Source organism: Mastigoproctus giganteus, chromosome 5 (assembly GCF_048544385.1).
Source record: "Mastigoproctus giganteus isolate SK-2022 chromosome 5, ASM4854438v1, whole genome shotgun sequence".
Classification (NCBI taxonomy): Eukaryota; Metazoa; Arthropoda; class Arachnida; order Uropygi; family Thelyphonidae; genus Mastigoproctus; species Mastigoproctus giganteus.
Genome location: NC_143579.1, coordinates 10,064,921 through 10,090,915, shown reverse-complemented (window position 1 = coordinate 10,090,915; position 25,995 = coordinate 10,064,921). Strand labels below are relative to the sequence as shown.

At 39.5% G+C, this 25,995-nt stretch overlaps 1 protein-coding gene across 1 annotated transcript in view; it reads left to right on the top strand.

Moving 5' to 3' along the window:
* Nucleotides 1-25,995, top strand: part of LOC150085164 (huntingtin-interacting protein 1-like) — a 637,041-nt gene that overhangs the window by 338,304 nt on the left and 272,742 nt on the right. The window contains exon 20 of the mRNA XM_090373855.1: nucleotides 12,016-12,105. Within this exon, the coding sequence (XP_090229981.1) occupies nucleotides 12,016-12,105 (90 nt within the window). The remainder of the gene's footprint in view (nucleotides 1-12,015; nucleotides 12,106-25,995) is intronic.

Here is a 25,995-nt window from a genome sequence, read left to right as displayed (position 1 = left end):
CTTCGGTGGTTAGATCCAATCCACCATCAAGCCATCCGGACAGCCACTGGAGCATTTCGCACATCTCCTGTCCAAAGCCTTTACGTTGAAGCAAATGAACCATCTCTGTCTCTTCCACGTAAGCAGTTGTCCTTACAGTACGCCTTCAAATTAAAATCCCTGCCCGATCATCCCACGTGGCCATCCGTTTTTGAGCTGCGCTGGGAGAACCTCTACAACACCCGTCGGACTGCCAACAAACCTTTTGGTATTCGCATTCAAGGGCTGCTGAATGAGCTAAACTTGATCGTAGACAATGTTGCCCAGTCACCAAGGCAATTCCTTCCACCCTGGCATGCTTATTTTCCAAATTGCTACTTCTCCCTTAAGATCTGGGAGAAGGCTACTACACCGCCATCTGTCTACCAGCAACTCTTTGCATCACATAGACAGCAGTATTCTGACTTTCTGCCAATCTATACAGATGGCTCAAAGTTAGAATGTCATGCGGGATCTGCTGTTGTGTTCCCTCACAAAACATTATCCTATAAGATCCCACAAGAAACTAGCATTTATACTGCAGAGTTGCATGCAATACAATCAGCCCTAGATCACATTAAAAATCGCGACTACCAGAGGTATGTGATTTATTGTGATTCATTGAGCGTATTACAGGCTCTAGTATCGGTGAGGTATAACCCTCATCCGATCCTGTCCAGGATCTGGAAGATTCTTTTTTCTCTCGTGGAATTAGAATTTGATATTCACTTTTGCTGGATCCCAAGCCACATTGGGATCCGGGGAAATGAATTAGCTGATACCGCTGCCAAATCAGTCATTTCCCTGGATAATCATTGCCTGTCAGTCCCCTATACAGACAACAGGCAAATAATACGTTCTAGTTTACTCTCCCAATGGCAAGATTCTTGGCACGGACAGGCCACAAATAAATTACATCGCATTAAGCCTGTAATTACGCAATGGCAGTCCCGTCTACGCAGGGTCCGAAGAGAGGAAGTTGCTCTTGCTCGGCTCCGCATAGGTCATGGTCATCTAACTCATTCCTACTTGCTGAGGGCGGATGACCCACCTATGTGCGAGATATGTAATGTTATTTTAACCGTTAGTCATATTTTAATAGAATGTCCTGTTTTTATAGAAGCACGACGCTTGTATTTTACTGCTTTTAGTAATGTGACTGAGCCATTTACACTCAGTCAGATTATAGGTGACAGAGACAATATGTCTGAAGTTTTTAACTTTTTACAGTCTATTAATTTTTATACAAGAATCTAAGGTTTATACTTTTACTACTCATCTTTTGACAATAATTACTTGACGTGGTAGCTTTGGCTACCAAAATGTTTAGTAGCGTTTTAAAATTTGACTTGGCGCATTATGGCCTTAGCTGCCAATGCGCCATAAAAAATCAAATCAAATCAAACTTTCCTGTGACGTTTCTGGTTATGGGTTCCTAGGCGATTCACATTCCTTTAGATGTCACCTACCTCCCCTAAACGTTTGTACCAATATTTTTGAGATACCCTGTATAGAGGTCTGACTGCAGATTTATATTATTAGGGTTTATCCCACTTTCTCAGGTGTCCTGTTCATCTAAGAAGTAACACTCATTTTGGTAAACTCATGTACTTTTTTTTTTTTTTTTTTTACTCTTTCCCCCTTTGGAAATACCATTTCCCAAGGGCTCGTACTGGTTCCCTACTAGTTTTTCTGCAACATTTTCTTATAATGTAAAAGTTTTTTCAACATTAATAAGGCGCCTCCGTATCCAGGTGGGCAGGAGCAGCAGTGCGTAGCACATGCTTCTTGGTTATACCGGGGTTCGAACCCGCGACCAAATACGGAGGATGCGGAAAGGTCAGGGAATGACCACCGCATATTTCCGGAGCAATATGGCCTTAGTTCTAATGCTCCTAAAAACCAAATAGCAAGCAAACAAACAAACATTAATAACTTTGTATTTGTTCTTTTTCAACTTAGACGCTTTATTTAACTGCCCTTGAGATAAGGTGGTAATGAGATTATGAGTGAATTAGTATTAAATAAAGAAAAAATAATAAAAAAAACTGTCTTGAACCATGAACCGTAAAGTAAAACTGGAAAGAATTACTAGTTTCTTTTCATTTTCTACATTAAGAAATCAAAATCAAGTGAGAATGTGAGTGAAGACTTTACTACAGAGATTGTGTCAAAGGCTGTTTTTGTTCCTGATAGTATGTGTCCAACAGCAAGGAATGACTGACATAAATGCCTGATTAAGGTTGCTGGATTGTTGATTAAAAAAAATAAAAAAAGTGACTTGTGTGATGTATAATTGGCTAAATTATCAAAATAAGAGACTTGGCTGTGCATTATGTAAACAAATTGGAACTATTGGAGTGGAAAATAAGATGGATATGAAGAGTTCTAAAGACTAGGGAAACAACGAAGTTATGATTTTGGCGAAAGCAGACAGTATGTTGTGTTTAAGATAAAAGAATTTTTGTGCACCCTTATGGTAAAAACACACTGGAGACGGGAAAAGACAATTCACGTGATTGATGACGTCTCATGGCATCCTCCGTGCAAAGGATCACGGGAGAGAGAGGTGGTGCCGCCTAGGGGTGATGGCTGCAATTAAAACCGTCTTTCTTTTAGAGAGCCAGTTGTTAAAAATTTACCAGCACACCTGTGGATATGCCACATCTCTTGGATCCCGTCTTAGGTTCTTGTACTTCATGATTTTTTCCTCAATGGTTTTCTGGAATTTTGCCAGTGTTGGGCAGCGCTATGGCAATTAGATAGGTAGCCTTTTCCTTCTTATTCACAAGGGTTATGTCCGGTCTGTTCTGCAGGATCGTCTTATTCGTTATTATGGTGTGATCTCAGTACAGGTTATGATTTCTGGTACTGCCTGGGGTTCATACTTGCAGTATGGTACACCTTCTTTGTTCAACTGTTATTTCCTTGCTAGCTTTTGATGTATTATCTTGGCTACCTGGACATGTCGATGAGGCCAGGTGGCATCATCGACAACATTGGTCATCGGACACTCCGGCTTCTTGGCGATGTATTTTCTATAGTTTCTAGTGTTGATTACCTGGTCTTGGATGGCGAGCATGAATCCTTCAATCTCGGGGAAGAGTGTCTCTCTTGTGAGTCATGCATTGGAAGCAGTTTTATCTATGTGATCCTGATGGAGGTCATTGTAGTGTCTACCATGGAGTGTCTTCCTTACCCATCTTTCTAGCTTCCTTTGTGCCATCTGGGTGGGAGGGGACTCCTCGCTTAGGGTGAATGGGGTGTGCAGCTTGTCTATCTTCCTTATGGCTGTGTGTTTCTGGAAGTAATCCTTCAGGTTAGCAATCACTGTTTTCTGTTGCTCAGTGAGGTCTATCAGGCCTCCTTTCCTAGCAATTGTCAGTCTCTCCACAGCTGAATTCAGGTGGTGTTGGCGGCTCTTCGTCTCATTGTCCTTGTCTTTTTCATGATATCCTGAAGGAGTATGTTACCACTGGGACTGCATAGGTGTTTATGGCTTAAACTGTGTTCCCTCCATTCAGCTTTGCCTTCAGCAAGCTTCTCAGTCTTTGATGGTATTTTTCGGTCAGGCAGGCCTTAATTTCCTAGTTTTGTAACTGCTGAGCCTGCATCATCCCCAGGTATTTGTAGGCCTCCATCATGGCTTCGATCTCTGTACCAGTCTGCAGCTGGTAGTTTTGGTTGACTAATTTGATCTGGTGCAATCCGTGCATCTTGCATTTGTCTAGCCCAAATTCCATCCTTGAGACGTGTTCAAAGCCGCTAAGTGGATTTTTTTTATTTATTGATTTGAAATTATTGTTTTTCTAAAACTTTTGATTTAAATTTAGTAGTATAGCATTATTTTGTGATATTTCTGATTAATCTGGTGTATTTATTCTTTACTCGGCCTTGTAATTGCATAAAAGTATCGGTAAGGGTATCAAATCCACGTGTTACAAGTTACAACTCCGCTGAACGAGAAGTTTTTTAGCCAAATTTAGCCGCTTATTGAATATCTTTTACATCAAATTATTTTTTGTAAGTAGCTTATAGACCTAGTAAGGATCGTTGGTTTATTCTAAATTGGGACAGCGAGATTTGAAAGTTAATTAATACTTAAGTGTCCATAGATTACCGTTCGTAACTTCCGCCTTTGTCTTTGTCATACGATCGTTATATATCGAACCTAGATAGCGTTAGTATAGTATACGTTATAATATTTTCAGCGATCGGTAAAATCCATTAAACTTGTTCAACTTCGTTGGCATTTAAATTGCACTTTTAACTAAATACATATACCGACTTAGATTACAAACGTAATCTAATAAATACGTATAATTAATTAATACATAACTGATACGGACGGAAGTAATATAAAGGGAACTCGGAGATAATTAATACTTGACTGATTGATTAATACTTGACGCTAAAAATATATATCCCGTTATAGCTGTGTTGGGAGATAAGTTAGGGTTATAAACTGAAATTGAAATTTTATTTAAATTAAAAGTAATCATGACTCAGACCAGAGCAGCAAAACAAAAGGCTCAAGCTAATGGAAGTGCTGTGGCTCAGAGGAGAACTGAGGGGTGCAGTTGCCTTCTGAGTCACAGCCTTCTAAAATGCACAGCTTGCATGATGTTTGTGGAGCATTCAGGTACGGGACATGATATTGCCATGGGGGATGTCTTTGTGTGTGCACGATGCAAGGAGTGTATCGAAATCAGGCAACAACTCAGCGTTCTTATGGGCCTATATGAGAGCTTGAAGGACAGGGTGGATGCCCTCGAAGGAACTAAATTGAGGGGCCCATCAAATTGGGACAGCGAGATTTGAAAGTTAATTAATACTTAAGTGTCCATAGATTACCGTTCGTAACTTCCGCCTTTGTCTTTGTCATACGATCGTTATATATCGAACCTAGATAGCGTTAGTATAGTATACGTTATAATATTTTCAGCGATCGGTAAAATCCATTAAACTTGTTCAACTTCGTTGGCATTTAAATTGCACTTTTAACTAAATACATATACCGACTTAGATTACAAACGTAATCTAATAAATACGTATAATTAATTAATTAATACATAACTGATACGGACGGAAGTAATATAAAGGGAACTCGGAGATAATTAATACTTGACTGATTGATTAATACTTGACGCTAAAAATATATATCCCGTTATAGCTGTGTTGGGAGATAAGTTAGGGTTATAAACTGAAATTGAAATTTTATTTAAATTAAAAGTAATCATGACTCAGACCAGAGCAGCAAAACAAAAGGCTCAAGCTAATGGAAGTGCTGTGGCTCAGAGGAGAACTGAGGGGTGCAGTTGCCTTCTGAGTCACAGCCTTCTAAAATGCACAGCTTGCATGATGTTTGTGGAGCATTCAGGTACGGGACATGATATTGCCATGGGGGATGTCTTTGTGTGTGCACGATGCAAGGAGTGTATCGAAATCAGGCAACAACTCAGCGTTCTTATGGGCCTATATGAGAGCTTGAAGGACAGGGTGGATGCCCTCGAAGGAACTAAATTGAGGGGCCCATCAAATTGGGACAGCGAGATTTGAAAGTTAATTAATACTTAAGTGTCCATAGATTACCGTTCGTAACTTCCGCCTTTGTCTTTGTCATACGATCGTTATATATCGAACCTAGATAGCGTTAGTATAGTATACGTTATAATATTTTCAGCGATCGGTAAAATCCATTAAACTTGTTCAACTTCGTTGGCATTTAAATTGCACTTTTAACTAAATACATATACCGACTTAGATTACAAACGTAATCTAATAAATACGTATAATTAATTAATTAATACATAACTGATACGGACGGAAGTAATATAAAGGGAACTCGGAGATAATTAATACTTGACTGATTGATTAATACTTGACGCTAAAAATATATATCCCGTTATAGCTGTGTTGGGAGATAAGTTAGGGTTATAAACTGAAATTGAAATTTTATTTAAATTAAAAGTAATCATGACTCAGACCAGAGCAGCAAAACAAAAGGCTCAAGCTAATGGAAGTGCTGTGGCTCAGAGGAGAACTGAGGGGTGCAGTTGCCTTCTGAGTCACAGCCTTCTAAAATGCACAGCTTGCATGATGTTTGTGGAGCATTCAGGTACGGGACATGATATTGCCATGGGGGATGTCTTTGTGTGTGCACGATGCAAGGAGTGTATCGAAATCAGGCAACAACTCAGCGTTCTTATGGGCCTATATGAGAGCTTGAAGGACAGGGTGGATGCCCTCGAAGGAACTAAATTGAGGGGCCCATCAAGCTCTCAGCTGCCCACATCAACGCCAGAGCTTGCAGTTGGTCATCGTGAAACACAGCGGCAACCCCCAAGGCAGAATGAGCTGGTCCCAAAGGAACTAGTAGTTGTTGGTGACTCTATTGTCAGGGAAACGGGGAACATGCTTTGTAAAAAGGATAGGTGGAACAGGACCAGGGTATGTCTGCAGGGGCAAAGGTTGATGACGTTGTAGAGCAGATATCATCTTTTAAGGGCACAAAAGGTGATATAGTTGTACACGTGGGCACTAACGATATCAAGAGTAGGAGACCGGCAGAATTGCTTAACAAGTACAAGTCACTGTTGAAAAAAAGCCGTGAAATAGGGTTGAATTTGAAAGTGTCTGCAATTCTGCCCAGACATGATAGGAGGGAGTATATGATGAGAGCCTTGTCAATCAATTCGGCCCTGGAAAGATTGTGCAAGGCTCAAGGGGTAGAATTTTTTTCAGCCTGGACTGTACTTGTTAACAGGAGGGATTGCTTCTGCAGGGATGGGATACACTTAAATAGAAAGGGTGCAAGAATATTTGCTGATGCTATCGAGGCAGTGTTAGGTGGGTCGGAAAACTGCTAGCTTGGGGGGATACAAAGACAAATAGATTAACAGTAGCCACTGGCAGAGGTGAACAAGATTCTTGCACTGCTTCTATTGGAATGAGCAGAAGCCTGAAAAACAAGATTCAGGATATTTCAGAGACTGCTGGGAGTCATTGCGGTACATGTAAACACATGGGTTGTGTTAGGGTAGCTAAGAATAGAAATAGGTGCATGTATACTTGCTTGTACACCAATGCTAGGAATTTAGTAAATAAATTTGATGAATTTGAGGTATTGCTCAAAACATCAAAGGCAGATATTGTTGGGATATCAGAGACTTGGTGTCACACAGATATAAGGAATGCAGAACTGGAATTTAGGGAGTACAACGTCTACAGAAAAGATAGACTGGATAGGAAGGGAGGAGGGGTTATGCTATTAGTTAAGAAATACATAAAATCCAAGGAAGTGAAGCCAGTGGACATCGCTGGACAGTGCAGTGTTGAGTCAGTTTGGTGTGACATAAGCATTGGGAGATCAAAATTGAGAGTAGGAGTGTGCTATAGGCCTAATGACTCTGATGAGTATAATAAGAAACTGTACAGGGAAATAGAGTGGGCCAGTAAATCAGAGAGTCTTATAATGGGAGATTTTAATTTCCCAGATATTGACTGGAATTTGTGGGCTGGTCACTCACACACTAGCAGGGCTTTTGTGGATTTATTGGATGATTGTTTTCTACATCAGCATGTTCGGGAGGCAACTAGAGGGAGGAATACTCTTGATTTGATTATCAGCAGTGATTCTTCATGCATTAAGAATCTGCAGATAAATGAACCACTAGGTGGCAGTGATCAGTGTGCTGAAGTGGGATTTACTCAAAGAGGTAACTACCATTAGGGGTAAAGGGAAGGGTTATTGCTTTCGTAAAGGCGACTACGATGGACTGAGACAGTATTTAAATTCTATACAGTGGGACCAACTGATGATGTTACCAACAGTAAATGCAAAATGGGAAGCATTCAAAGAACTTATCTTGGAAGCTACTAGACTTTACATACCAACTAAGAAATATTGTTCACGGTTTAGGCCTAAATGGATGTCAGATGAACTGATGAGGCATATGGCAGAGAAGAAACATGCATGGGATACATACAAATTAACACATGACACAGAAGCCTATGATAGATACAAGTTGATCTGTAACCAAGTTACAAAGGAGGTTAGGCAGGCGAAGGTAGATTACGAGAAATCTTTGGCAAGGGATGCAAAGAAAAACAGCAAAGAGTTCTTTACTTATATAAACTCTAGAAGGAAGGGGATGAATCAGATTGGTCCACTTGATATCGATGGGTCAACTGTTGATGATCCTGCTCAGGTAGCTAACAAACTAAATGAATATTTTGCATCGACATTCACACATGAGGAGTTATTTATCGAGGGGGAATGCCCGAGGTGTATTCAACTCTAGCAGTGAGCTAGAGAATCTTGTAATAACTGAGAGTAAAGTGGAGGAGAAATTGTTGAAGATAAACACAAGAAAGGCACCTGGGGTGGATGGGATCTATCCAGTTATATTAAAGGAGGCAGCAAAGGAAGTAAGCAAACCCTTAGCCATAATTATGAGAGCTTCCTTGGACTTAGGGGAGGTACCCATAGACTGGAGATGTGCAAATGTGACCCCAATTCACAAAGGAGGATCAAAAGCTGACACAAGCAATTATAGACCTGTGAGTTTAACTTCTGTTTCAGGAAAATTAATGGAGGCACTAGTTAAAGAAGCACTGCAGGATCATTTAGACAAGACTTCAGTTATAGCTCGGACACAGCATGGTTTTGTTAAGGGGAAGTCTTGCCTGACCAATTTGATTGGATACTATGATGCAGTCACAAAGGAACTGGATGCAGGGAATAACTTTGATATTATATACTTGGATCTTAGAAAGGCTTTTGATACTGTTGCACATGGAAGACTGCTGCACAAATTGGAGCAGTGTAACATTGGAGGCAAATTGCTGCTGTGGGTAAAGGGGTGACTGAGGGGGAGAAGACAGAGAGTGGTAATCAATGGACACTGCTCGTCGGGGACTAATGTTATTAGTGGAGTCCCTCAGGGCTCAGTGTTGGGTCCATTATTGTTTTCTGTATTCATAAATGATATTGATGATGGTATATCAAGCTTAATGTCGAAGTTTGCAGACGATACAAAGGTAGGCAGGGTTGTCAAGGACACTACTGACACTATGCTGCTGCAACAGGATCTGGAAAGGTTGAGCAGATGGGCTGAGAGGTGGCAAATGAAGTTTAACATTGACAAATGTAAAGTTCTACACATGGGAAACAGCAACCCCAGAGCAACGTATCAACTCTGTGGTATTACACTGACAGTGGTAGAGAATGAAAGGGACTTGGGGGTGGTTGTGCAGGCAGATATGAAGTTCTCTGAGCAGTGCAGACGGGCTGCAAGAGTAGCTCATGGTGTATTGTCAATGATATATAGGAATTTTTCTAGCAGGGATAAGGAGGTGATTATTCCCTTGTATAAGGCAATGGTCAGGCCACACCTAGAGTACTGTATACAGGCCTGGAGGCCTCATTTCAAGAAGGATGTAGAGCTGCTGGAACGAGTACAGAGAAGGGCAACAAGATTAGTGAATGGAACAAAGGGGTGCTCTTACGAAGAAAGGCTTAAGATTTGCAAATTACAGTGTCTGGAGACTAGGCACCGGCGAGGTGATCTGATAGAGGTGTATAAAGCATTGAATGGTTTGAGCATGCTCAGTGCTGATGGGATTCTTCCTCTCGCTAAGAATAATCACCTGAGATGGCATAAATTCAAATTGAGGAAAGACAGATGTAGGATAGACGTGCGGAAATTTGCCTTTAGCCAGCGAGTGGTTGGTTGGTGGAACAGACTTCCATCCCTTGTCGTGGAAGTTGATAGCCTAAATAAGTTTAAGGCTCAGCTGGACAGGTATTTTGAACGAACAGAGGGGTGAAGTGGGAGTGGTTTTTTTTTTTTTTTTTTCGGCTGATGCTGCATAAGCTTGCTTTCTTGCATCAAATGCCTCTACTAATGCTAAACGGCGCCTCCGTAGCCAGGTGGGAAGGAGCAGCAGTGCATAGCACACGCTTCTTGATTAGACCGGGGTTCGAGCCCGTCGCCACCAAATATGAAGGATGCGGAAAGGTCAGGGAATGACCACCGCATATCCCGGAGCAATATGGCCTTAGTTGCTAATGCTCCTAAAAACCAAACAACAACAACTAATGCTAATGCTAATATCATTGCCAAATTCTTCACTGATCCAGAGTAATTGCTTCTCTGTTGCCACGCATGGATGATGCCATCTGTGTACATCAGGTGTGAGAGGGTGTACGGGTTCTTCCTTCCTTCTTTGAGGTTATATCCATATTTGCTTCTGTTCAGCATGGTGGATAGTGGGTTAAGTGCTAGACAGAATCACAGTAGGCCTGAGACATCTCCCTGAAAGATTCCTCTCATGGTGGAGATTGGCTTGGTTGTGATGTTCTCAATCTTAATGGTGGTACTCCATTTTTCCATCATTGCTCCTAAGAAGTTTGTCAGTGTGGTAATCGATGTAGGCAGTGTACAGGTTGCGGCACTTCTTCTAGGCTTGCTCCTTGCATCCTTTGCTCAGCCACTTGCATTCTTTCTGCTCTTTGACCATTATGTTCTTGCTCTCCAACTGGTCTCATATCTTGGTTATTCAGCTGGTCAGGATCTTGTACATCATTGTAAGGCAGGTAATTGGCCTGCATTTTGCTGGGATTCTTGTATCTTTATGCTTAAGATATGTAATTCCTTGAGTGAAAATATCTGGTTTGTCTCTGGGTGCCTTATCATTTGGGTGAACTGCTCTGCTGGGTGCTTGTGTGTGTGTGCAAATGAGCTTCTTGTACCAGTAGTTGTGAATGTTATCTATTCCTGTAGTTCGCCAGTTGTGAGAGTTGCTGATCATCTGTTTTACTTCTTCCTTCCGAATCTCCCATTCTCTCATCTTTTGTACACCATTGTTGTCGAAGTATTGTGATATTATTTGTCGATTAAGGTTGTCTGTGACTCTAGAGTTTCTATTGGGCCTCTTGAGTCTTTGTGGGTTCCATTCCTTTGAATTCTGTTATGGCCTTCCGCTCGTCTTCTAATCTGGATATCATGACCTTGTCACTTTCCGGTTCAGCTGCTGTGGATTGTATTTCTTCTTGCTCTTCCTCCTCTGGTTCAGTAGTCGCATCTTCTTCCTCCTCTGTTTCTGTTTTGGCCATATTCTTTATCCTTTGTAGTTGATCACTCACGTCAATCTTGATTTTTTTCCAAGATTGCAGGAACTGTCAGGTTCTTCATGATGATGGACTGCTATTTGCTGTTCTGAGTATCCAGGAATCATTCCAACCACTTAGTATGTAGTCTCATCTTGTATGTTGTCATATAGGTGTCTAGCTTCGTTATGTTGTAGTATGCTTGCATAATGTACATATTCATTTCGATGTGCCACTTCATGCGTTGGGATTTTCTTCCTTCCTGTGTAGTCACTAGTACAGTTGCACAGGAAGCACTTCCAGTTGGTGGGGCCGGATGGTCTTGCCTTTCTCTTGTGGTAGCCAAACTGGGGGACAGTGCTACTTGCTCCTCTGGCTTCCCCGGGAAACTGTCTCTGACTTTTTGAGCCGACCCCCTCTGCCTAATGACTGAATGCGAGTGCCTTTATCCACCGCTGCACTTGATGCAATATGATTAATGTTTCTTTGCAACATCATCCATCTATGGAGGTGGACCACTTGTTTATCCGTTGGCTTATATCCAGTGGTAGTTCTCGGGAGTGACACCAAATGGCACCACAATCTGCATTAGTTGCCAACCTTCAGGTAGGTAGATCTGCTGGAGTAACTTTCATGATGTTTATTTATTATTATTAATCTATTTATTATTATTATTCAAATTTTATTACTATTATTACACCGTTCTCCCAGCAAGATGGAACCGTGTTTGCTTCTGTTAAGGCGGCACTCGAGCCCAGGTACATCAGGCTGGTTGAACAGTGTCATTGTAACCATTTGGCGATCATGCCCATTATTATTATTATTATTATTATTGTTGTTGTTGTAACAGAATTTTAAATTTTTCTCTCCAACCCCATTACTAGCAAGTACTCTTTCTGAAGCAGAACAGATAATTCAAATGTCTTTGGATGAATATGAAAATCCAGTCTTCTTGCCAGTAACTTGTACCCCTGGTAAGTTTATTGTGTGTGTGTGTGTGTGTGTGTGTGTAATTAAATTATACACACACACAAACATATGATAATATTTTTATAATTTTCGGATTAATATTCTAAACCAGTGTTTCTCAAACTTAACAATAATTGCATGCCCTTTTGTTAGTTTTGCCTTACTGGCCCTTCTCTTGCAAACTGTCTTGTGTGCTCTTCATACAAGATATCCTTCCATTTTATTGATTCAGTTGTTATATTAAATTATTTTCCATAAGTAGCTTATAGACCTAGATAAGCTCCTTGGTTTATTTTGAATTTAGATAGCAAATTTGAAAGTTAATTAATACTTAGTGTCTGTAGATGTAACTTGCTGCCATTGTTATATGAAACAATGGATATCCCGAACTAGATAGCGTAAGGTTTAACGTAAAACTAACTAGTTAGCGAAACACATAGCACTTTATTAGAAATCTGTTATCTGAGTATAGTATAGTATTATCAATTAATCAGTAAAATTTATTAAATTTCATTGTCAATTAAATTGTACTTTTTTTAACTAAATATATATAATGACCTATATTTTACAAATGTAAAATTATAAATTAATACATATAACTTGATAAGAGATAAGGCAGTCATAAAACATAACTCAGAGATAATTAGCATTAGTAGAGGCCTATGATGCAAGAAAGCAAGCTTGTGCAGCATCAGCCAAAAAAAAAAAAAAAAAAAACTCGCTCCCCTTTCACCCCTCCGTTCATTTCAAATACGTGTCCACTTCAGCCTTAAATTTATTTAGGCTATCAACTTCCACGACAAAAGATGGAAGTCTGTTCCACCAATCAACTACCCGCTGGCTAAAGGCAAACTTCCACACACATATCCTACAACCGTTCTTCTTCAATTTGAATTTATGCCCGCTCAGGTGATTATTCTGAACAAGAGGAAGAATCCCATCAGCACTGAGCATGCTTAAACCATTCAAGGTTTTATACACCTCAGTAAGGTCACCTCACGGGTGCCTAGTCTCCAGACACTAATCTGCAAAACTTAAGCCTTTCTTTGTAAGAGTAACCCTTTGTTCCATTCACTAATCTTGTTGCCCTTCTCTGTACTCTTTCAAACACCTCTACAACCTTCTTAAAATGAGGCCTCCAGACCTGTATACAGTACTCAAGGTGTGGCCTGACCATTGCCTTATACAAGGGGATAATCACCTCCTTATCCCTGCTATAAAAATTCCTGTATATCATTGACAAGACACCATGAGCTACTCTTGCTGACTGCCTGCATTGCTCAGAAATCTTCATATCTGCCTGCACAATTACAACGAGGTCCTTTTCATTCTCTACCACTGTGTTGATACATTACTCTGGGGTTACTGATTCCCATATGTAGTACTTTACATTTGTCAATGTTAAACTTCATTTGCCACCTCTCAGCCCATCTGCTCAACTTTTCTAGATCCTGTTGCAGAAACGTACTGTCTTTAGTGTCCTTAACAACCAACATAAATTCTATATGGTGGGATCAACTGATGATGTTACTAACAGAAAATTCAAACGGGGAGGTCAAAGAATTAATCTTGGAAGCAGCTAGGCCTTACATACAAACTAAGAAATATTGTTCAAGGTTTAGGCCTAAATGGATGTCAGATGAACTAATGAGGCATGTGGCCGAAAAGAAAAATGCATGCGATACATAAAAATTAATGGGTGAAATGGAAGCTTATGATAGATATAAGCTGGTCAGTAACCAAGTCACAAAGGAGATTAGGAAGGCAAAGATTATGAGAAATCTTTGGCAAAGGATGAAAAGAAAAACAGCAAAGAGTTCTTTACCTCCTATATAAACACTAGAAGGAAAGGGATGAATCAGATTGGTTCACTGGATATTGATGGTTTAACTATTAATGATCTTGCTCAGGTGGATTGCACACTAAACTAGTATTTTGCATCTACATTCACACATGAGGAGTTATTCAGGGAGGGGAATGCCAGTGGTGAACTAAACTCTGGCAGTGAGCTAGATGATTTTGTAATAACTGAGAGTAAAGTGCAGGAGAAATTGTTGAAGATAAACATAAGAAAGGCATCTGGGGTGGATGGGATCAATCCAGTTATATTAAAGGAGACAGCAAAAGAAGTAAGCAAACCCTTTGCCATAATTATGAGAGCTTCCTTGAACTCAGGGGAGGTACCCATGGACTGGAAATGTGCAAATATGACCCCAATTCACAAAGGAGGATCAAAGGGCGACACAAGTAATTATAGACCTGTTAGTTTAACTTCTGTTCCATGGAAATTAATGGAGGCACTGGTTAAAGAAGCAATGCAGGATCATCTAGACAAGATGATCTTGCTATAGCTCAGACACAGCATGGGTTTGTTAAAGGGAAGTGTTGTCTGACCAATTTTATTGGATACTATGATGTGGTCACAAAGAACTTGATGCAAAGAATACTTTTTGATATCATATATTTGGATCTTAGAAAGGCTGTTGATCCTTTTGCCCATGCAAGACTGCTATACAAATTGGAGCAGTGCGGTATTGGAGGCAAATTGCTGCTATGGATAAAGGGATGGTTGATTGGGAGAAGACAGAGTGATAATCAATGGACATTGCTCTTCATGGACTAATGTTATTAGTTGAGTCCCTCAGGGTTCAGTGTTGGGTCCATTGTTGTTTTCTGTATTTAAAAATGATATTGATGAAGGTGTATCAGGCTTAATGTACAACAGACGATACAAAGGTTGGCAGAGTTGTTAATGATAGTATGCTGCTGCAACAGGATCTAGAAAAGTTGAGCTGATGGGCTGAGAGGTGGCAAATGAAGTTTAACATTGACAAATGCGAAGTACTACATATGGGAAGCAGTAATACCAGAGTAACGTATAAACACTGACAGCTGTAGAGAATGAAAAGGATCTGGGGGGTAATTGTGCAGGCAGATATGAAGTTTTCTGTGCAATGCGGACAGTCTGCAAGAGTAGCTCATGGTGTCTTATCAGTGATATATACAGGAATTTTTCTAGCTGGGATAAGGAGGTGATTATCCCCTTGTATAAGGCGATGATCAGGCCAAACCTTGAGTACTGTATACATGTCTGGAGGCCTCATTTTAAGAAGAATGTGGAGCTGTTGGAACGAGTATAGATTAGTACACAACAAGATTAGTGAATGGAACAAAGGGTTGCTCTTACGAAGAAAGGCTTAAATTTCGCAGATTACAGTGTCTGGAGACTAGGCACCTGTGAGGTGATCTGTTTCAGGTGTATAAAGCCTTGAATCGTTTGAGTATGCTCAATGCTGATGGGATTCTTTTTCTTGCAGAGAATAATCAGCTGAGAGGGCATAAATTCGAATTGAGGAAAGACAGTTGTAGGATAGATGTGCGGAAGTTTGCCTTTAGCCAGTGGTTAGCTTGTTGGTGGAACAGACTTCCATCTCTTGTTGTTGGAAGTTGATAGCCTAAATAAACTTAAGGCTTTTTTTTTTCTTTTTTTTTTTTTTTTTTTTTGGCTGATGCTGCATAAGCTTGCTTTCTTGCATCGTATGCCTCTATGCTAATGCCAGTGTTATAACACTGCTTTTAAAATAAGTTTAGTGTTATATTTTTGTATTGAAATTGAAATTTTATTTCAAATTGAATCGAAATCATCACTCAGGCCAGAGCAGCAAAGCAAAAGGTTTAAGCTAATGGGACTGCTGTGGCTGAGTGGAAAACTGAGGCTGAATCATAGATTTTTGAAATTTACTCCTTGTTTGATGCTTGTGGAGCATCAGGAACAGGCCATGATATTTCCAATGGGAATGTCTTTGTGTATGCACAATGTAAGGAGTGTGAGTAAATCAGATGGCAACTCAGCATTGTTATGGGCCCATATGAGAGCCTAAAGGACAGGGTGCATGCCCTCAAAGGATTTAAATTGAGAGGCCCATCAAGCCCTCAGCTGCCCACATCAATGCCAGAGCTTGCTCTTGAACATCACAATATGATGGCAACTCCCAAGGCAGAATGTGCTGCTCCCACAGGAACTGGTTGTTGTCAATGATTGTATTGTTAGGGAAATGGGGAACATATTCTGCAAAAAGGATAGGTGGAACTGGACTGGGGTATATCTGCGAGGGCAAAGGTTGATGACGTTGTAGAGTAGATATCATCTTTTAAGGGCATAAGAGATGATATTGTTGAACACGTTGGCACTAATGATATTAAGAGTAGGAGACTGGCGGAATTACTTAACAAGAGGTCAATGTTTAAAAAAAGCTGAGAGTTATGGTTGAATTGGAAAGTGTCTGCAATTCTGCGCAGACACAATAGGAGAGGTTGTGCAAGGCTCAAGGGGTAGAAATTTTCTCAGTCTGGTCTGTGCTGGTTAACAGGAGAGACTGCTTCTACAGGGATTTGATACACTTAAATAGAAAGGGTGCAAGAATATTTGCTGATGCTACTGAGGCAGTGTTATGTGGGTGGGAAAACTGCTAGCTCGGGGGATACAGTTCCTAACAGATTAACAGTAGCTGCTTGCAGATGTGAAAGTGATTCTTTCACTCCTATTTGAATGAGCTACAGCTGGAAAACAAGGTGCAGGGGATTTCAGAGACTACTGGGAGTCATTGAGAAACAAATAAATACATGGGCAGTGTTAGAGTAGCTAAGAATAGGAATGGGTGCATGTATAATTGCATGTACACCAATGCTAGGAGTTTGGTAAATAAATTTGATGAATTTGAGGTGCTGGTCAAAACATCAAAGGGAAATATTGTTGGGATCTCAGAGACGTGTCACACATATATAAGGAATACAGAAATGGAATTCGGGGAGCACAATGTGTAGAGGAAGGATAGGAAGGGAGGAGGGTTTATGGTATTAGTTAAGAAACACATAAAATCCAATGAAGTACATCCAGTCGACATGACTGGACAGTGCAGCGTTGAATCAGTTTTGTGTGACATAAGCAGTGAGAAAGCAAAATTGGGAGTAGGAGTTTCTTTTAGGCCTAAAGACTCTGATGAGTATAATACAAAACTGTACAGAGAAATAGTGGGTCAATAAATCTGGGTGTCTTATAATGGGGGATTTTATTTTTGCAGATATTGACTTGAATTTCTGGGTTGGTCACTCACACAGTAGCAAGGCTTTTGTGGATTTATTGGATGATTGTTTTCTACAGCAGCATGTTCAGGAGGCAACTAGAGGGAGTAATACTCTTGATCTGATTATCTATAGTGACACTTCGTGCATTAAGAATCTGCCGAAAAGGAACCACTAAGTGGCAGTGATCATAGTGTGCTGAAGTGGGATTTACTGAAAGAGGTAACTAATGTCAGGCATAAAGGGAAGGTTTTTTTGCTTTTGTAAAGATGAGGACGTTGGTCTGAGACAGTATTTAAATTCTATATGGTGTGTCTACTGGCTTTTCATACCACCTAAGATATATTGTTCAAGGTTTTGGCCTAAATGGATATTAGATGAACTAATCAGACATGTGGCCGAAAAGAAAAATGATTCAGATACATATAAATTAACAGGTGACGTAAAAGCCTATGATAGATATAAGCTGCTTTGTAACCAAATGACAAAGTAGATTAGGCTGGCAAAGGCAGATTACGAGAAATCTTTGGCAAAGGATGCAAAGAAAAACAGCAAAGAGTTCTTTACTTATGTAAACCCTAGAAGGAAGGGGATGAATCAGATTGATCCACTTGATATTGATGGTTCAACTGTTGATGATCCTGCCCAGGTAGCCAACAAACTAAATGAGTATATTCTATCTACATTCACACATGAGGAGTTATTCAGGTAGGGGAATGCCAGAGGTGAATTTAACCCTGTCAGTGAGCTAGATGATTTTGTAATAACAGAGCAAAGTGGAGGAGAAATTGTTGAAGATAAACATAAGAAAGGCACCTGGGGTAGTTGGGATCTATCCGGTTATATTAAAGGAGGCAAAATGGAGACAGTATGCTGCTTCAACAGGATCTAGAAAAGTTGAGCAGATGGGCTGAGAGGTGGCAAATGAAATTTAACATTGACAAATATGAAGTACTACATATGGGAAGCAGTAATACCAGAGTAATGTATAAACTCTGTGGTACTACACTGACAGCTGTAGAGAATGAAAAGGACCTGGGGGTAATCGTGAAGACAGATATGAAGTTTTCTGAGCAGTGCAGACAGTCTGCAAGAGTAGCTCATGGTGCCTTGTTGGTGATATATATACAGGAATTTTTATAGCAGGGATAAGGAGGTGATTATCCCCTTGTATAAGGCAATGATCAGGGCACACCTTTATGAAACAAGGCTTAAATTTTGCAAAAATACAATGTGTGGAGACTAGGCACATATGAGGTGATCTGATCGAAGTGTATAAAGCCTTGAATGGTTTGGGCATGCTCAGTGTTGATGGGATTCTTCTTGTTCAGAATAATCACCTGAGAGGGCATGTTGTAGGATAAATGTGCAGATGTTTGCCTTTAGCCAGCAGGTGGTTGGTTTCTGGAACAAATTTCCATCTGTCAATGTAGAAGTTCATAGCTTTAATAGATTCGAAGTAGAACTAGACAGACATTTGGAGCGAGTGGGTGGGTGGAATGTGGTTTTTTTTTTTTTTGTTTGTTTTGGCTGAGGCTATATAAACTTGCCTTTTCTAATGCTAATTTTGTGCACCGTGAGTTTTGTGTTTGGCAAAAACTTACGATTTGCCTCACATGGTCCAGGATGTTGAACGTCAACCTCCAAAAATCTTTTAGTGTGAGAGCAATTTCAACAGAGTTCACTGCAAAGCAAATTGCAAACATTTTCTTGGTATAGATTTTCTTGAAGTTTGCAATCACTTGCCAATCCATTGCCTGAAGAAGAGGAGTGGCATAATGTAAATCATAAAATCATATTATATAGCTCTGTTATCTTTTGTGATGCTAATAAGAGAAGAGGTTTTCAAGTTTTGATTCAGTGAAGTGGCTGGTTCAGTTAACCAGTGATACCTGCAAGCAGAACTCACTATACTAAATTTTATTGAATTCTTTTCAGCAGCCCAAAAAAATTATGATAAAGTAAAATAAAAAATTCTGCCATGTACCATTTAAAACCCTTTCATTCGTGTATCCCCATGTGGTACTTGTATTCGTGGAGATACATGTACTACACTTTGGGAAACACTGCTGTAAACTCTGGTCTTTGAGGCTGTTGCAGACATTCTCTCAGATATGCCAGCCAAGCTGTGCTTGCTACCTGGAAGACTAAAATGCTGATGGAGCTAATATTCGTGATACACTCAAGTCAAGTGGACCCAATTTTGGTGGAGTCCGGATGGTCTGTGACAGCCAAATCATCTGCTTGCTCCTTCACGATGGTGGGACTGTTAGTAATCCTGGGTGTAACTCCCATGCACACCCACACTGTGAGTCACCACCCATGTGTGAACCAACGTAAGCAGGAGTTGTGGTGTGGCACCAACACCACACAGAGGAATACCATCCCTCTGTGTTACCAGGCAATGCTAGGTGGTAGATGACTCATCAACCGGTGGAATACCACCACTTTACTTGTTAGAGGCTTGAAGTGGTGGAACCCATATTTCATCTCAAGAGCTAAATGCCAGTGAACCCTTCCCCATCTTTTACATCTTTTTTGTTTTTTTTGATAACCCCAATCATGAGAGGTATTAGAACCTATAGTACTTAGTACCTTGCTTGGGTTGGAAGTTGAGAAGACGAGAAAAGATATTTCTTGACATCAGAATTGATCTTCTGTAGACTGTAATTTTCAGGAAAGACACATGAACAAAGGTTGTTCCAGAAAATCACAGTTGAATGAATAAATAAGGAAGATGAAAAGTTGGTTCTGTGAGTTTGAAGTTGCACAGTAAATGGATATTGGCTGCTGGTGGCATGTGTTTGCACAGTTTTGAAAAAGAGAGCAGGAATTATAGAAGCCAATTCAGAAGAACAGCTCCCATGGAAGTATCTTTAGAAATCGCATGCAGCAGAAACAGTACGTCTATGTGACAGCGAGTGGAGAGACTCTGTTAGAGATGAATCATTAATCAATCTAACTGCCCTCTTCTGAATGCAATATAGAAACCTGAGAGGTTTTGGAGGCACTGCCCCAGATGTGGGAACAATATTCCATGGTAGGGCGCATTTGCGATTTGTACAGAGTGAACAGCTGTTTGGAAAAAAAGTAACACCGAGAGCGAAAGAGAAAAACCAAGTTTTTTAGATGCAGAGGAAGCAATATTTGTAATGTGCTTGTGCCAAGAGAGATTAGAAGCCAGGGTAATCCCCAAAAGAGATATATCAACTTGAATAGAAATTGGAGTGTCACCAAAGATAAGCATAGGAGCAGAAGAATCCTTTTTGCGAGATATAAGACAAGACTGAGTTTTAGAAGGATTGATATCAACTAAGTTGGCTCTGCCCTACTGGAGATTGGTATTTAAGGTATTGGTAGCAGATATTCAAGAATTTGAAGCTGATTGAGCAGGACATGGTTTCTCAAAATGGAAAGTGGAATGCACTGTGCTATCATCGGTAAATTTGTGGATAGGATATCCAATCAACGAAAGAAGGTCATTAATATACAAGAGGAAAAGAGTGGGGAAAGAATTCAACCTTATTGAATTAAATAATGGGGACACCAGTATTAGTGGAAAAGTTAGAAGACTGAGACCATCTACCATCACCCTCAGTGAGCGATCAGAGAGCAAACTGGATAACCAATTACAAAAAGAAGTTGGCAAACTGCAAGATGGAAGCTTGTTTAGAAAACCTTTAAGCCAAACGCGATCAAAAGCCTTCGAAACATCAAGAGCAACTGGTTGTGTTTCACCGAACTTTTCCATTGAATTGTCCATAAATGGGGAACACAAGCCAGAATATCACCAGTGGATTGACACTGATGGAATCCATACTGGAGATTGTTGATCAGACGGAAGATTTCTAGGTAGTTTGAGTTGGCAGTTAATTGATTTCTCCATTATTTCAGAAAGAGTAGAAGTAATTGCAATGGGATGATAATTGGATGGGAGGGATTTGTCACAATTTTTAGGAACTGGCTGGATATGATCAAATCTCCAAGCAGAAGGAAAAACTCCTTTGGAATAAGAAAGTGAAAAAAGTCAGCAAAGAACAGGAGTAAATTCAGGAGCACTTGTTTTGAGAACAAGCGGAGAAATACCATTGGGCCATGAAGCTTTCTTAGCATCAAGATTTGTCAAAATCATTCTGACATCCTTTTGATGGAAGACCACAGTAGGCATTGAATGGATCGTGTTGGATATGATGGGAGGTGTTTTACCAAGATCATTAATAGATGAGTTCGAAGAAAAATGGAATGCTAGCAGGTCAGCTTTATCCTTAATTGAAGTGACAATAGAACCATGTGGTTTTGACAGAGGTGGGAGCAGAGTTGGGCAAAAGTTGCAGCCAATAGCTTTGGCAGAAGACCAGAATTCTTGCCTACCATAGGGCAAGAAGCAATTTTTCTACTCTTAGCTCCTTGTTTAAAATCTAGTTTGGACTCATTAATAACTGCTTTACAATTGTTGCGAGCTTTGGTGTAAGCAGAAAATGAAACTGAACAATTGGAAACAAGCCAGTCACATTATGCAACATTCTACTCCTGAATAGCCTTAGCACATTTATTGGAAAACAAAGGGTTAAATAAAGGATGAGATTTTATAATGGAGTGTGGGATAAAGGATTCCATTCCTATAAGAATAATTTCACTGACATAATCTGAGTAAACTTTGACATCAGAAGTTTTGAAACAATAATGTGACCAATGAAAAGAAATCTCGCAAGTCATCCCATTTTGCATTCTTGTAATGCCAAACAAGGTTGGGAATAGCCATGAGATAAAGGCTTCATTGGAGAAGAGACAATTACCATATTGTGATCTGAGGTGCCTAAAGTACCACTCACTTCGATGGTGTACTTAGAAGGGTTGTTTGTGAGGAAAAGATCACGCGTGTTGGCTGTTTGGTTAGAATTGTCCGGTATTCTTGTAGGTTAAATGAACAATCTGTGCAAGGTCATTGGTAATTGCAATAGCCTCAACATCATTATCGATGCTATGTTATGGCAAGGATCTGGGTATATTCTTACCATGCATATGCCATATCCAAAGATTTCATTACTTCATACATCATGCCTCCCCTACTTTTTCTTTCTATTGAATACACCATGAATAGTCAACTAATTGAGAAAACTTTTCTGCAAAAAGAACTAATCCTCCCAACCACTTCATAGTTTATTTCACAAATATACATGGTCTCAGTTCTTATCTTGGTGATGTCCATTTCCACTTACAGTCCGCCAAACCCCATGCAATATTTCTGACAGAAAATCGGTTGATTCATCCACTACTCGTCTCAGTCGCCCAAATTATTCACTATACGATTCGTTTTGCCTTAAAGGTGCTATTTGTGCATATGTCCATTCCGATATTCCCTATCAGGCACTTCATAATATGGAATAATCTCTTTTCAATCTTCTCTGGCTTAAAATCTCTCTACTTCATTCTGTCAAATTAATCTGCTGTCTCTACCCTTCTCCCAGCTCCACTAATCACTTGGAGCTCTTTGACTTTCTCCGGTCCAACTTTCCTAACAGTGGGGTAATTTTGTTTGGTGATTTTAATGTTCAAAACTCCAGCTGGCTTCCATTTTGTAATCACACTGACCCAGCTGGTCGAGATACTGAGGCCTTTGCAATTACTAATGACCTTGCACAGATTGTTCATTTACCTACCAGAATACTGGACAATCCTAACCATACAGCCAACACGCTTGATCTTTTTTTCACAGACAACCCTCTCCGAGTAAATGGTCGAAGTGAGTGGTGCTTTAGGCACCTCAGATCACACAATTGTCTCTTCTCCAGTGGAGCCTTTATCTCATGGCTATTCCCAGCCTCGTGTTGTTTGGCATTACAAGAATGCGAAAGGATGACCTGCAAGATTTCTTTTCTTTCTTACCCTGGTCAGATTACTGTTTCAAAACTTCTGATGTCAACATTTGCTCAGATCACATCAGTGAAATTATTCTTGTAGGAATGGAATCCTTTATCCCATACTCCATTTTAAAATCTCGACCTCTATCTAAACCTTGGTTTTTCCATTAAATATGTTAAGGCTGTTCAAGAAAAGAATGTTGCATATCGTAATTGGCTTGTTTCCAATTCTTCAGTTTCGTTTTCTGCCTAACCAGTGCTTGCAACAATTGTAAAGCAGTTATTAATCAGTCCAAACTAGATTTCGAACAGGTCGGAGAGTAGAAAACTTGCTTCTTGCCCTAATGGCAACCGAGCGTTTTGGTCTCTTGCCAAAGCTATTGGCCACAACTTTTTCCCATCTCTGCTACCACCTCTGTCAAAACCACATGGTTCTATTGTCACTTCAATTAAGGATAAAGCTGACCTGCTAGCATCCCATTTTTCTTCCAACTCTTGCATTAATGATCTTGGTAAAGCACCTCCCACTGTTCCCAGCACTTTCCATTAAATGCCTCCTGTGGTCTTCCATCTATAGGATGTCAGAAGGATTTGACAAATTTTGAAGCTAAGAAAGCTTCAGGTCCTGATAGTATTTCTCCAATTGTTCTCAAAACGTGCACTTCCGAACTTACTCCTGTTCTTTGCTGCCTGCCTTTTTTTTCACTTTCTTATTCTGAAGGTGTTTTCCCCTTCTGCTTGGAAATTTGCTCATATCCAGCCAGTTCCTAAAAAGGGTGACAAATCCCTCCCATCTAAATGTCGTCCCATTGACCCATCGGCCATCACTGAGGGTAATGGTAGATGAGTCTCTGTCTTCTAACTTCTCCACTAATGCTAGTGTCCCCCAAGGTTCTGTCCTTTTCCCACTCTTTTCCTCTTGTATATTAATGACCTTTTTCCATTGACTGGAAATCCTATCCATGGTTTTGCTGGTGATAACACATTGCATTCCACTCTCCAGTTTGAGAAATCTTTCCCTGCTTAATCAGCTTCAACTTCTCAAATATCTGCCACCAATTCCTTAAATGCCAATCTCCATGTAATTCTCCAGTGGTGCAAAGACAACTTAGTTGATTTCAATCCTTCTAAAACTATAGATACTTCCATGGGCACTGTGCTTCTGAATTGGCTTCTATAATTATCGCCATCTCTTTCAAAACAGTCTGAAGATGTGCTGCCACCAGCCAACATCCATTTACTGTCCAACTTCAAACTCACAAAATCAACTTTTCATCTTCCTCGTTTTATTAATTCAACTGCCTTTTTCTGGAACAGCCTTCCTTCATACGTATTTCCTTAAAATTAGAGTGTAATTTACAGGAAATACAAGTTTAAGAAGTTCTAGTCTAATGTCAACAAATATCTTGTTTTGTCTTCTCAACCTCGAAACCCATGCAAATTACTAAGGACTATAGATTCTATTACCTCTCGTGTTTGGGGTTTTCATAAAAAAACAAACTTTAAATAGAATTTCATGATTTTTATTTCTGACTAACCTTAAATTTATTATGCTACATTGAATTTTAATGACATATTTTGAAATTGTTCCCATTTGATAAAATGCAGCTCTTCCAGCATTGTTAGAATCTTCTGCAATTCAAAGCATTAAATATTTCATTCAGGTTTTCTGCAGATGTCTAGTTTCGATTTCAATACTGTTGTTTACAGAATTTAAGTCTTTCTTGGTAAGAGTATACTTTTGTGTCCCTAGTTAATCTTGTTGTTCTTTTCTACCTGCATCCCAAAATGTCCAACAGCTGGCAATTACATTTTGGTAGCTGTTGTTAATTGTCAACTTTTTTGTCATCTGTAGACAGTTTTTTCTTTATTTATTGATTCTGGGTCATTCTGAGTTATGAGTTTTCAAACATGTGTGATCTGTTAGTAGCAACATTGAATATTCTAATCAGTTGTTATCCAAGTTTCGCCCACCCTTATATTTATTTGGTCATATTTCATAACTTTCTCAGCTTCTCCTAGATTCTGCTGAGTTACTTTTTTGAAAATTTTTTCTCTTAGTCACTTGCTGCTATGACATATCCTTTTTTTTTTTTTTTTACTAAATCATTTCCATTCAGTTATTGAATGCCCTCCATATTTCCAAGATTTTACTTATACTTCCCAGGAAGATATTACTTCCCAATAGTAATAAGCTTCTAATGCTTTGATAATTTGCCAATTACATGTCCTGATCAGTGACATTGCATTTGGAGAAAGTAGTAACTTTAGCATGTCAATTGCCTGTTAAGTTAAATGAATGTGTTAATTCATGGTTAACTTTAACCTTCACATGTTAAATGTCATGTTAAGTTAACATCGTAGTTATTTGAGCAGTGACTATTGTAGCATTGCAAACAGCATATTTTCTCAAAAAATGAATCTAAATGGAATGAATCAAAATATGATTTTGGTGTAAATTTTTTATTTTTTTTTTTTTTGCATGGTATAATTATATTTTCAAAATAATTGTGTGTAGAATTATATTTTCAAAAAAATGCAGGCACTTAAGAATCTGTTTTATTAACATTAATGTTGTGAATATTTCCGTTGCTCTATTACACATTAACGACACTATGCTTCACTGCCCTATCCCATTTCAGTAGCCTTTTTATTAAAAATCACGACTGTCATCTACACATTCACATTTGAGCAGTAGTCCGTAGGATTTTATCATTTGGACAGCAGTTTATAATTTAATCACACCCTTAAGAATACCTTCATTTTTCTGCCACATGCCATACATTATGCAACATAAGACAGGCATTCTTTTGTACTATCATTTTTGAACAAATAAGTATGCACATGCAAGGCATGATAGTAAAGCTCAGTTTTATTCGGCCTTATAAATATCATTAGGTGAATATCCAGCAGTAATTTTAAGAATTCTTCTATAATCCAATTTCTTAAGGC